We start from the raw sequence: 12,117 nt of genomic DNA on the forward strand, positions 1-12,117 counted from the left end.
TATTGACCCTGCAGGTGATCACTATGGTTATCACTGATTTGTTCTTATCATCTTAGTGTGTAATAAAGATGACGATATCTGACCCAGTGAATGGAACATTCCGTTGATGAACTTACCGGTAAGTCAGTGGGCTTATAATGCTAAAAACCGTGTTTCGATACTCGTGGTGGGCACAGCACAAACAACTTATTGTGTAGCTTTGCGCTTACCAATAAACAAATTGACGACATTACACTGATAGGTATGGATGTTCCTTTTAAATCTGGGGGCTAAAGAAATGAAGGAAGTTTTATGGATATAAGGACTCGCGCTCTAAGCCTAAATAGCATTAACTCAATCCCGAGATTTTGTGATATTCTGAAAAGGTTATTTGGTATTTGTTTTTATGATTTTTGAATCTAAACTCTTATTTTTGGTATGTATGCCTCTGAATGTGTGTTTATGTAAACTTGTTTTTATTTGTTAACTTTTTACTGCTTTATAACTTCTACATTTTGATATAGTCTACTGATTTGTGATACGACACTTTTATAAAGCAACACTTGTGTTTTGTTTCTTTTACACTGTAATTTCCATAATCATAATTTATGGTTAATGTGTTTACTTTTATGGTTTTCACTCTTTGAAATCACTTTTAATTCATACATCATGTGTACGTATAATGTGTGTGTGTGAGAGTATTTTATATCATTACTTTTTGTTTATTTACTAACTTTTATTGTCCCTTTCCAGTTTTTGAGTGTGCATATTAAGTTTTCAAGAAATGTTAAGGAATCGTCTTGCAGATAACCTAGTTAATGTACTGTTCTGATGATGATGACTGGGTGGTCCAGTTGAAACATGTAGTTTATTTAAATCTGATCATTTTGTTTTGTATTTTATTACACTGTTATAGTAAATCATGTATGCATTAAATAGTTAACCATTTTAAAGAAATTCATGATCTGACTAAAGAAGGATTATGCATATAACATTTGTATTATGTTTGTTTTCCTTGTGAATGTGTCGAAAATAGTTTCTCTAATAACAAGTCTTAACAATTTGTTTCATTTACTGTGATTTTCTTTAACTGTTAACACAAGATATTATGTTCTCTGTTTACTTCTCTGTAGGTTATGATCGCAAAATACCAAACCCTCTGGTGACGCTTTCAACACGTGGTGCCATCTGTTGCAGGGCTAATAATAAATATGTTTTTCTATGGAAATACCCTCTATACGCTTTTGCACATTGTGTTAACAGTGACTACAGCCAGGGTGACTTTTGATGAAATAAGTCGTTTGGGGCCCTCGTGCTTAAATTCGTGCCTTATTTATAACTCTAGGGATTCGAATAATTCCCTCACCTCAGAAAGTTGTAATTGTGATAATAAATGTGCTGAATATAGAGACTGTTGTCTTGACGCTGAGACCCTTAACCAACAACCCCAAGATAGTCCGTGGCATTGTATTTCTATAGATGAAGGTACTGGAGTGTTTCTGAAAGCTACATGTAAGCCTCAATGGCGAGGTGATCAAATGATTCACAACAGTTGTGAAAACACTACTTCAGATGTCCACTATGATCCGATGAGACAACTTCCAGTCACTAACCCTAACACAGGAGTGTCGTATCGAAACTACCATTGTGCTATCTGTAATGATGACACCAGTTATGATATGGTGTTATGGAAACTGCTGTTAAAATGTCCATATCTACACTTGTATAATATAACTCGACAAAACCTAACTGAAAAATACATACGCGACAATTTAGAGTACTACGATTCTCAGTGGGGCATCTGGTTAGATGGAGATGATGAAAACTTGCACTTTTATGGTTGTTCTATTAAACTTGTTGTGCCTGATGTCTTAAAATCAAATATTAGATCATGCGTTCGTAATCTGATTTCCGAATGTTCATGGAACTGGAATATCTCAAATGTCAGAGAAAAATGCAGATATTACACGAGTGTAATGTATAGTCAAGATAAAGCCTATAGAAATGTTCACTGCGCCCTCTGTAATTATGTGAATACATCTGAACTCTCTTGTTCCAAAACTGAGCATGAAATTGTCATGTATCGTAATTTTTTTCCAAATGCTTTTTCCATGCTGCTTGACGTCAATGAATACTCGGGAACCAGTGTTGGGATAGTAATACTCTGCAGAAATGGGGAAGTATTTGACCCATTCTTCAAAAAGTGTCGAAATATCGTGTGTGGGTTTTCCGGATATGAACCCAGAAACGGTAAGTGTGTAGCGTCAGAAGCGCAGCCGTCATCAACCAATGACCAAAACACAGTTTCAACGACCACGATCAGCGAGACAGACAACGATTGCTCTACAACCAATATAACTCATAAGAATGACTGTATATCATCACATCAAAATAAATCCGGAACGAGATCTGGATTATCACCAACTACCACAAACCAGTCGATTCTCTATGGATCTGATTTTCTCAGTTGTATCAAGGTTTCTTTTGACGAAGGCGAATATATCTTCTTGAATAATCAAAGCATTTACATCCCAAAATACGATCATGTGTATAACAAGTCATTTTATGTGGTTCGGAAACGAAGTATACTCGTGTGCGCAGATTATCTGAATCGAACTTCAGAGCAGGAAAAAAAATTCTCCATTTACATGGGTTATATTTCTCTCATTGGCCTTGGGATTTCTATTATTTGCCTTCTTCTCCATTTCGTGGTGTTTCTCGTGATTCCAGATCTTCATAACTTTGCGGGACGGAATCTGTTATCCCTAGCTTCTGCTCTTTTTTGTGCTTATTGCTGTTTCATCATCGGCCAATTAAACATTCTTTCCCCTTTGAAATGTACTGTTGTCGCTATCTTGACTTATTACTTTTTCTTAGCATCTTTTTTATGGATGAATACACTGGCTTTTGATGTTTGGAGAACTCTTCGGATTGCCACACAGGAACTACGTGTTTCGAGTGGCAACAAATGGCCGAAGTTTATAGGGTATTCTCTATACTCTTGGTTGAGTCCAGTTCTTTTAGTGATAGTAGCTATTATCATCGAACAGCTCGAGTATGTACCAGAGAACTACAAACCAGGATTTGGAATCTACCATTGCTGGTTTGGACACAAACGAGCCTTGTCGTTGTTCTTTGCCGCTCCTTTGGGACTGGTGATGTTGGCTAACGTGATTTTGTTTGTTTGGAGTGCAAGAATGATCGTTACTACATCATCTAATATAACTGGGAACCAGATGAAATCTAACCGAAAGAACTTTCGTTTGTACTCACGATTAGCTCTTCTAATGGGTCTTACTTGGATTATTGGCCTTCTTGCTGGTTACCTTGATAATGAAATTTTATGGTACGTATTTATTTTCTTAAATACTCTGCAAGGACTGTTTATTTTCATTGCTTTCTCATGCATTCCGAAAGTTCGAACAATTCTCCAAGCAAGATTCATTTCTGTTCTTCCAAAAGTATCAACTTCCAGGAGTCAGAGCATTAACTCTGGAATAAGTTCAGGATTGACTTCGCTAACTGTTGTCACATCAAAACAACCATCAAAATAATCTACAGAGGGACTTCACACGTTTCAACAACACTCTAACTGTTACTTCGTTGCATCGATAATTTTTTCAGTGATGACTGTGGGATCTTTGAAAATATTTCTTAAATATAGCCTTTTTTTAAAATTATTTGCGGTTTAGTAATTTGTCGAACTTGATGTACAACGATACATACATACATCCTATGTGTAACAAACGTGACCAATTTTAAATATAATTTTAAGGGAAATATTGTGATAAATAAAAGTATTATGAAATAATTTTGTTTCATTATTTCTAAAACGTAAACATTTTAGTCTTAAATATGGGACATTTGAAGAGCTGGTATTAGAGGTTGCATTATTAAAGCTTATTAACCTCACCACGGCCTACATTAATGTATCTTTTGTTTTCCTCCTAAAAAGTTTAGTATTTTGTTTGACACCGGAAAATATCTTTCTGAATTTTGTTACATGTTTTAAACTGTGGAATTAATATAGTGAGGAAAACTATACTTTTGTTGGTTTTTAACCATATGTTTGATTATTTTTTTTAAATTTGAAATTCTTAAAATATCCGTCTTTGTTTTAATTATGTAAAGTTGTATTATTACTGTCTTTCTGGACTGAATTGAAATTATCCAAGAAAATTATCTTTTAGATTAAAGTGTCACATTCTGTAATGATAAGTTATAAGAAAACCCAAGGTAGAGAAGGGTTTATAGAATGACCATATAAAACAGACAAGTAAAACGGAATAATGGTTGTTAAAGTATCTGTTCCATCATGGTATTCATCAATATCCTGTTACAAGTTTTGTTGCCGTTAGAATGACGCAGAAAGTACATAAAAACACGAATCTTTGGAATAAACCACAAGAGTATCCCTAAAGAGAACTGAAAAAATGTTGTTTGTTTTTTGTCGACTTTTTTTATACATCTCGGAGAAACTTGAAAGAAGTGTGCGCGCAGTCAAATAATTATTTTGGTACAAGTGATTTTATAAATGCTGTACATATTTTAATTATAAACTATGTTTTACTTAATACGTTCTCGGTGCTCTAACGAATACATCGATTGTGTAAAATGTTTCCATATGATATGTTCAAAAAGATTATACATTTGCTTAGTCCTGAAATATGAGAAATTCGTATACAATAACAACACAGTCCATTGTTTGTGTATGGTCTTCTAAATAATTCTAAAAAAGGATGTTGTATATTCTAGAAAAAACAATATAATCTAAAAACTTAAAATAATAAAATTATTGCTAGTACACTTGAATGCAAGAAGAACGGATGTGCTAAACGAAGACGCAATTACTTAACGTTTCGGAACCACGGATTGATGAATCACATGAATCTACATCAGTTCTCAAAATGGTAATTCCTGTTTATGATTCATTGGTTAGTAAACGTCATGTGAGTGTGCATCGTCGGGCAGCATCGTCATTAGGCATTTTGCCGTTTCCATTCTCGTCATTGTAAAATACCATTTTTGAAATACATGAAAGCACACCAGTAAAAGTGTTCAACGGTTATTTTGTCAAATTAATTTTTTTATATATGTATGTCGTACCTAAAGATGTTAAATTGTTCATGTTATCTCGGCACTCGATAAGATTTTAGCGTATTTTGTTTGTGAAATAAACATATGAATTTTTCTGCTTTAATATTATTCAATCTTTTGACTTAAATTTGTAACAAACTGTATAGAGGCTATTTGTCTTTTTGTTTTCTAAAATTTAGGATATTTTTACTGTAGTTTTAGTTTTAGTTTGAAGAGTAAAGTTTTCTAAAAGTATGAAGAAATCAATTATTTTATAGTAATACTCCAGTCATGTGTAAATTTTGAATGAATTCATCTTTTATATAAATGTAATAAACTATTGATCATGTTCCAAAACACACGTGATGATTTTCTGTTTTCTTTTTTGTTAAAGCTTATTTTCATGGTTATTTTTTGGCAAAAAATAGTATTTGAACTTGTTAGTAAATCTGTTAAACTTCACATTATTTACATATCTCTCCTAGAGTTCCGTTGAACGTAATGACGACTGTATAAACTCTAATAAATTTCAGTATATGATCTCTTACAGTCAACGGTGGTGTGGATTATAAACATTTGTATGATCCTCAACCTTCCTTCTGACATATAACTGTGCACTGCCGCTCATTTCGTGTCCGAGACCACTTTTGCATATTTTCCTTTTTACGTATATTTTACAAGAGGATAAATAAAGGTACCTAGATTTATACATGTGTTTAAAAATCACCATACGGTGTAATCTAACTAAAGAAAAAGTAGGGAAAAATTAAATCATTTAAGTAAAAGGTAGCCGTTTTCAGAAAAAGAACAAACAAGTCTGCGACATGGAAGCCAATAATCTCCGCCTGAACAAGCTATTTTGAACAAAATATAGAACGGAATGTCATCAACATTCCCTAAATAAGTAGTTTTGATAAATAAAACAAACTAGTTTTCGACATGAAAGCCATCATCACCGCCTGAACAAAGCCGTCTTGACAAAAGAAAAACCAGAAAAAAGTATGCGATATTGATGCCATTATCTCCGCCTGAACAAGCGGAAATAAAGAATGGAACGAAGGCTGCGACATGGACGCTATCACTTCTGCCTGAATAAATCTGTCCTGAGAAAAAATAAAGAATAGAAAAAAGGCTGCGATATTGATGCCATTATCTCCGCCTGAACAAGCGGAAATAAAGAATGGAACGAAGGCTGCGACATGGACGCTATCACTTCTGCCTGAATAAATCTGTCCTGAGAAAAATAAAGAATAGAAAAAAGGCTACGACAAGAATATGATCACCTCCGCTTGAACAAAATCACTGGTATCACTTCACTGTCACCCCTTTGCTTATTTGTAGCACATATTGGTGGCTTGTAATATTTCGTTGTGAAAACTTTGATTTGTGCTCTTGAGGTCAAGATGCATTTTCTATTTTCTTGTATCAAAATTACAATTTCATGTAATAAATTGATAACGAAAGTGTTAAAACTTACCCTGAAAATATACACTCACAGTTAGTCAAAACAGGAGTAAAAAGAATAAAAAATCAAGATGTTTCATTTCATGTGAAAGTCTAAGATACATTTCACAAAATTCATGAAAGTGTCATGGGTGACATATCGGATTTCAAATAATATGCATATAATTATTTTACGGATTGCATGTACATAATTACATTGAAAAGAAACAAAAAAAAAAGAATAAAGAAATTAAAATTCTTATATTTAACACCATTTGCAGGTTGCTGATCTCCATATCAAAGCATAAATGTACAGTGGCTACAATGATTTCAATCTTATTTATCGGTCCCAAAACAATAAAATGTAAAATGAAATTATATAGAAACTAGACGTTTGAGTGGAAAGTGAGATAATTCTGTATTTCTGGTTCCACCTCTTCAGTTGAGTTCAGCAAGCTGTGAGAAATATGATCCAGATGGGTTGGAGGGAGTGGAAGGAAATATCCACAGTCATCTATGACAAAAGGTTACCAAAGGAACCGAAAGCTAAAGTGTATACGACCGTGATTAGACCAGTGCTCCTCTACGAAGGTGAGATCTGGATCCTGAAGAAGAAAGATGAAGACTTGATGATAAGAACAGACATGAGAATGCTGAGATGGCTGTTGCGAGTGTCGCTCAAAGACAAGCGAAGGAATAAGGAAATGGTAGGAGTCTGTAAAACGGAGAAGGCAGGAGAAGCGAGACTGAGGTGGTTCAGTCACGTGATGAGAAGGAGAAACAACAAGCAAAGCATTAGAGTTACCAGTAGCCATTAAGAGAAGGTCATTAAAGCGTGCGAAAGATGTGATAAAAGAAGACGTAAACGAAAAAAGGAATTATAGAATCCCTGGCAATGAATAAAGGTGATTGGATGAAGGGAACACGTGAGAAGGAAGGCGACCCGAAGAAGAAGTGTTGAGTACTAAGTGACAATCCCAGAGGTTGCTCTGACTGTTGCTAATACCTCGTGGAGTCTTCGATACCCATGGTGAGTACAGCACACATATAGTCCATTGTGTAGTTTTATGCTTAACTACAAACACACAAAGCGTTAACCTTGCATGGCCTGGAACATGCATCCAGATGATGATATTTTCAAACGCGTCTAATGGACGATATTGGAGAAAATATATTTTCGGTTCTTTTAGTAATATCGCCATACTTAAGTTTAGAAATGCTTGAAGGTTAAATCATCCCTATTTTCACTTGGGATAACCCGTTACGTATATAGCATCAGCGCTCTGAGAGAGAGAGAGGTAACGATATTATTTATGTATATGTAATGTCACAGAATCTCGATCTTAATCAGTTCGGAATATTTTGAAGCACCGTCCGACGTCTTGTGCACTTATCTATTTTTGACTTGTTGTTTTTAAATAAAGATTGTTTTTACTGTGTTCAGTCTCTTTACTGGAAATCACTACAATCAATATTTCAGTTTTAACTCTGCAATTTTTTTCCTGTTCGAACCTCTTATCATTTCTGGCATTACTCTTACCGGTAGGCCCGGCATGGCCAGGTGGATAAGGCGCCCGACTCACAATCTGAGGGTCGCGGGTTCGAATCCGCATCCCTCCAAACATGCTCGCCCTTTCAGCCGTGGGGGCGTTATAATGTGACGGTCAATCCCACTATTTGTTGGTAAAAGAGTAGCCCAAGAGTTGGCGGTGGGTGGTGATGACTAGATGCCTTCCCTCTAATCTTACACTGCTAAATTAGGGAAGGCTAGCGCAGATAGCCCTCGTGTAGCTTTGCGCGAAATTCCAAAACAAACAAACAAATCTTACCGGTAAGTAACCCATGGACTTGAGAATACCCAACTAGGAACTTTGTGCTGTAGTATAGAGGGCTTTCTCCCGACACTGACTAAATGTCATAGACTTGGGACAATAATTTAAAAAATAGGGCGATTACATTTTTTTACCATGCAGATTTTCGTATTGGATCTTGTGGCTCAAATTAATGTTATTTCATATATAAAGTCGTTTTTAATTGCCCAGGGTTCAGAAGTTTAGATTGTTGCCTTTTTTGTGGTTTAAGAATTAAGAACTAGTAACAATTTATCGAGTAATTTCCCGCTGAAAACTGGACACTTGCATTAATGATTAAAATGACAACAATCGTCAAATATTTTGTCAAGTTTTCTCATCATAATAAATATCTGAATTTTTTTTTTTAATTTTCACTTTTAATGGAATTATTAATGGTGATGTCTTCATTATTGCAAACGTTTCTGCCTCTGGTTATATTTTATTTTTCACCTAATCTGTGTTTAGGTTCTCATGAATATAATTTAAACACTTTTTATGTGAACTAACAATAGTGAAATAGATCCCTTGCATCTGTTACATTTTTGGTACGTATTTTCTTCTTCTTCTTTTTTTTTTTGTAGTAGGCTATCGAAGTCTGATTTTAATGCTATACTAGTTTGAAATGTTGTTAATAGATGGCACCACTAAACTTGCTAAATAATAAAACTTAAAACCTTTACTATCTAAAATACATTTATCTTTTGGGAATAGGTATATCTATTTCGATTCATAATTGGGATAAACTAGTACGTATGCAATTATTCAACACTGCAAGAATGTAATAAATGATTTCTATTGTTTGGTAAAATGATCAGTTATTGTGAGTTAGAATTATTTCTCTGATAATCTTAAGGAAGATATTTCAGCAGTTATAATACAATCTTAAAGCAATAGACTGTTTTATCTAGCAACTAGATTGACTCGTACAATAGTCTTGTATGCAGTTTCAGCTCTGATGAAAAATTAGTTTACGCTATCAGCAGGTGTACATGTTTTCTGTGTAAAATATCGACTAAAAGGAAAATATTTCTGCAACGAATACCTTCCCTTGAATAGCGAGAAAATATGAAATAAACGCCATGTAATGACATTCCAAATTATTTGGAATTTTTTCCTATATTAAAAAGTACGGATCAGTTCAGATGTTATCTAATGGTTGGCGTACTGGATTGATTATCGTAGGGTCCAAGGTTTGAGTCGTAATACCGCGGAGCACGTTCCGCACTTATTGTTGTCGGTGCGTTATAAAAGTGAAAGTAATTTCCCTTTATTGGTTCAAAGAGTTCACAAATACTTTCTAGATGATCAATGCTGTTGAATGACTGCTCTACCATTTGTTAGTAGTTCAAAATTAGGGACAACTATACCTGGACCCTAAGAGTCTATCTTGGCGGTTTATTTAGTCAATGTGTCGCATAAGACCTTGTTCAGGTTCAAATTCTAATTTCAAATGGTATTTTGAACTATTATTTACCTCATGTAAAATCTACTAAATTGCTCATCTATAACATTATATCTGGTTGTTAGTTACTATGCCAAAGAAAAAGTACAAATAACATCAGCTGTCATTTTTTTTTTACTTTTATTTACTGTTACGGAAACCTGGCACAAATATCAGAGAGCAACAGACTGGTTGTATAAAAGATCGAACTGAACTCTCAATAACATACAGTTTTTTAGTCACAATAAAAACCGATCCGTATATCTCTGAAATTAATAAAACGCACATTTGATTCCAACTTTCAGCTAATTAAATATTTAAATGTAAAATAAAATCGCTCGTATTGTTTTCAGCAAGCTATGGTTTTCATCAGAATGAGAGTGAGCGAGGAAGTATCGGTTCTTAATGGAAGTTCCAATCTTTGTTAAGATGTCTACATATTTTTTTCTAAATTGTTTGATTGCCAAACTTTGTTTAAAAAAATATCACATAGTCAGAACTAAACGTGATCTCGTAAAAATCAGGTTCTCACAAATAAATGTACAGAATAAGGAAACCGTTCCACGTTGTTAGTTCTCACAATATTACGAACCTGGTTTTTATTCTAGTTGAACTGATTATGCAACCTTATAGACAACGTTTACATAATACTGATGATTTATTCGCATCACCTGGAAAGGTTGTTGACTATTCCATATTTCTTCAATATGTTTTTATATTCCAACATTTTTGACATCGTGCCTGAACGCACAGTAAATAACTGCATACTTGCAGCTGGTGATACATACATTTTATTACAATATATGTTGTAAACAGCACACTTGTCCAACACGGTCCATTTAGCGTTAGGAGTCACTCGTTCAAAAATATATATTACAAGGTAAACAAATTAGTCTTCATGGACGAGCAGAGGGTCTGATGAGAGAGACTTAACCGAAACGTTCTTTAACCCTTTTCTTACTGGGGTTAATTCTTCTAGGAAGAGTAAACGTAATAGAGGTTCAGCCGATAGAGAGATAACGTCTTGAACCGTTCTTTAATTCTCTAGGCCCCGGCATGGCCAGGTGGTTAGGGCGCTCAACTCACAATCAGAGGGCCGCGGGTTCGAATCCCCGTCACACCAAACATGCTTGCCCTTTCAGCAGTGGAGGCATTATAATGTGACGGTCAATCCCACTATTCGTTGGTAAAAGAGTAGCCCAAGAGTTGGTGGTGGGTGGTGATGATTAGCTGCCTTCCCTCTAGCCTTACAATGCTAAATTAGGGACGGCTAGCGCAGATAGCCCTCGTGTAGCTTTGTGCGAAATTAAAAAAACAACAAACAATTCCGGTTCAAAAAAAAAGAAGAATACAAAACAAACATAGTTTTCCCTTCCGTTAACGCGACCGTGGATAGTTAAAACATTCTATCGACTTAACCAGCTGGGAAAGAGTTCTTAATAAGAAGTATTAAAAGATAAAGAAAAACCTTACCGAATGTCTTCAAGTGGTTAATAGAAAGAAGCACAATTCAAACTTCCGAATTTAAAACTCACAACGTCTTATTTCTCTTAAATGTCATGTGATCGATGATTGATATTCATGTAAAGATAGAATCATTTTAAGTTTCATTTTCTTGTTTGTAATAGTAATCTAACCTTTTAATTGTGTTGTTTAAGAGTAATACTCGTTTCTGTTGAGAACTGAATGAAGTATCAAAATCGTACACGTATGTGTAGGATCCAAACATTGTTAAGTATGATTCCAAAATAACCACTGAAATCAAGACATAATGTGAATATCACAAGAGAACGATCCCAGCTTATTAACGAATAATACAAGGATTTCGTCTTTTCTGGATAAAACACATTTAATAACTGCCACGTACAACAGTTTTAATATCATGTATGGACCTTGCTGAAACTCCACGTACAACAGTTTTAATATCATGTATGGACCTTGAAACTAGTTTTAATATCATGTATGGACCTTGCTATGTGGAGTTTCAGCAAGGTCCATACATGATATTAAAACTGTTGTACGTGGAGTTTCAGCAAGGTCCATACATGATATTAAAACTTATGTGGAGTTTCAGCTATTTTTGGGTTTTATTCTTGATAGTTAGTACACATTTTTTCGTAACTTTACCTTATTTGATATGCACTAGCATGCATGTTTTTAGTTTGATAAATAAACCGAGCATGTACACAAGCAAACACTCGAGAACAAGACAAACATCAGGCTACCATTACAACAAATGTACATAGGCCTTTACGAGTAAGGAATATCCCCATCAATCACGTGCCGTATGTTCACTCTCTCTCTCTCTCTCTCTCTCTCTCATGT

General features: G+C 34.7%; 2 protein-coding genes across 3 annotated transcripts in view; one reads left to right on the top strand and one right to left on the bottom strand.

Annotated features, from left to right (window-relative positions):
• The window catches only part of LOC106464918, a 41,514-nt gene extending 36,133 nt beyond the window's left edge, over positions 1 to 5,381 (top strand). For both annotated transcript variants that reach the window (XM_013925090.2, XM_022392726.1), the window contains exon 2: positions 1,113 to 5,381. In XM_013925090.2, the coding sequence (XP_013780544.1) occupies positions 1,191 to 3,533 (2,343 nt within the window). In that variant the 5' untranslated portion in view covers positions 1,113 to 1,190 and the 3' untranslated portion in view covers positions 3,534 to 5,381. The remainder of the gene's footprint in view (positions 1 to 1,112) is intronic.
• The window catches only part of LOC106464916 (MICAL-like protein 1), a gene marked incomplete at its 3' end in the record, with an annotated part of 51,324 nt that overhangs the window by 16,532 nt on the left and 22,675 nt on the right, over positions 1 to 12,117 (bottom strand). The gene's annotated exons all lie outside the window — the stretch shown is intronic.

This window comes from Limulus polyphemus, unplaced genomic scaffold (genome assembly GCF_000517525.1).
Source record: "Limulus polyphemus unplaced genomic scaffold, Limulus_polyphemus-2.1.2 Scaffold1781, whole genome shotgun sequence".
NCBI lineage: Eukaryota > Metazoa > Arthropoda > Merostomata > Xiphosura > Limulidae > Limulus > Limulus polyphemus.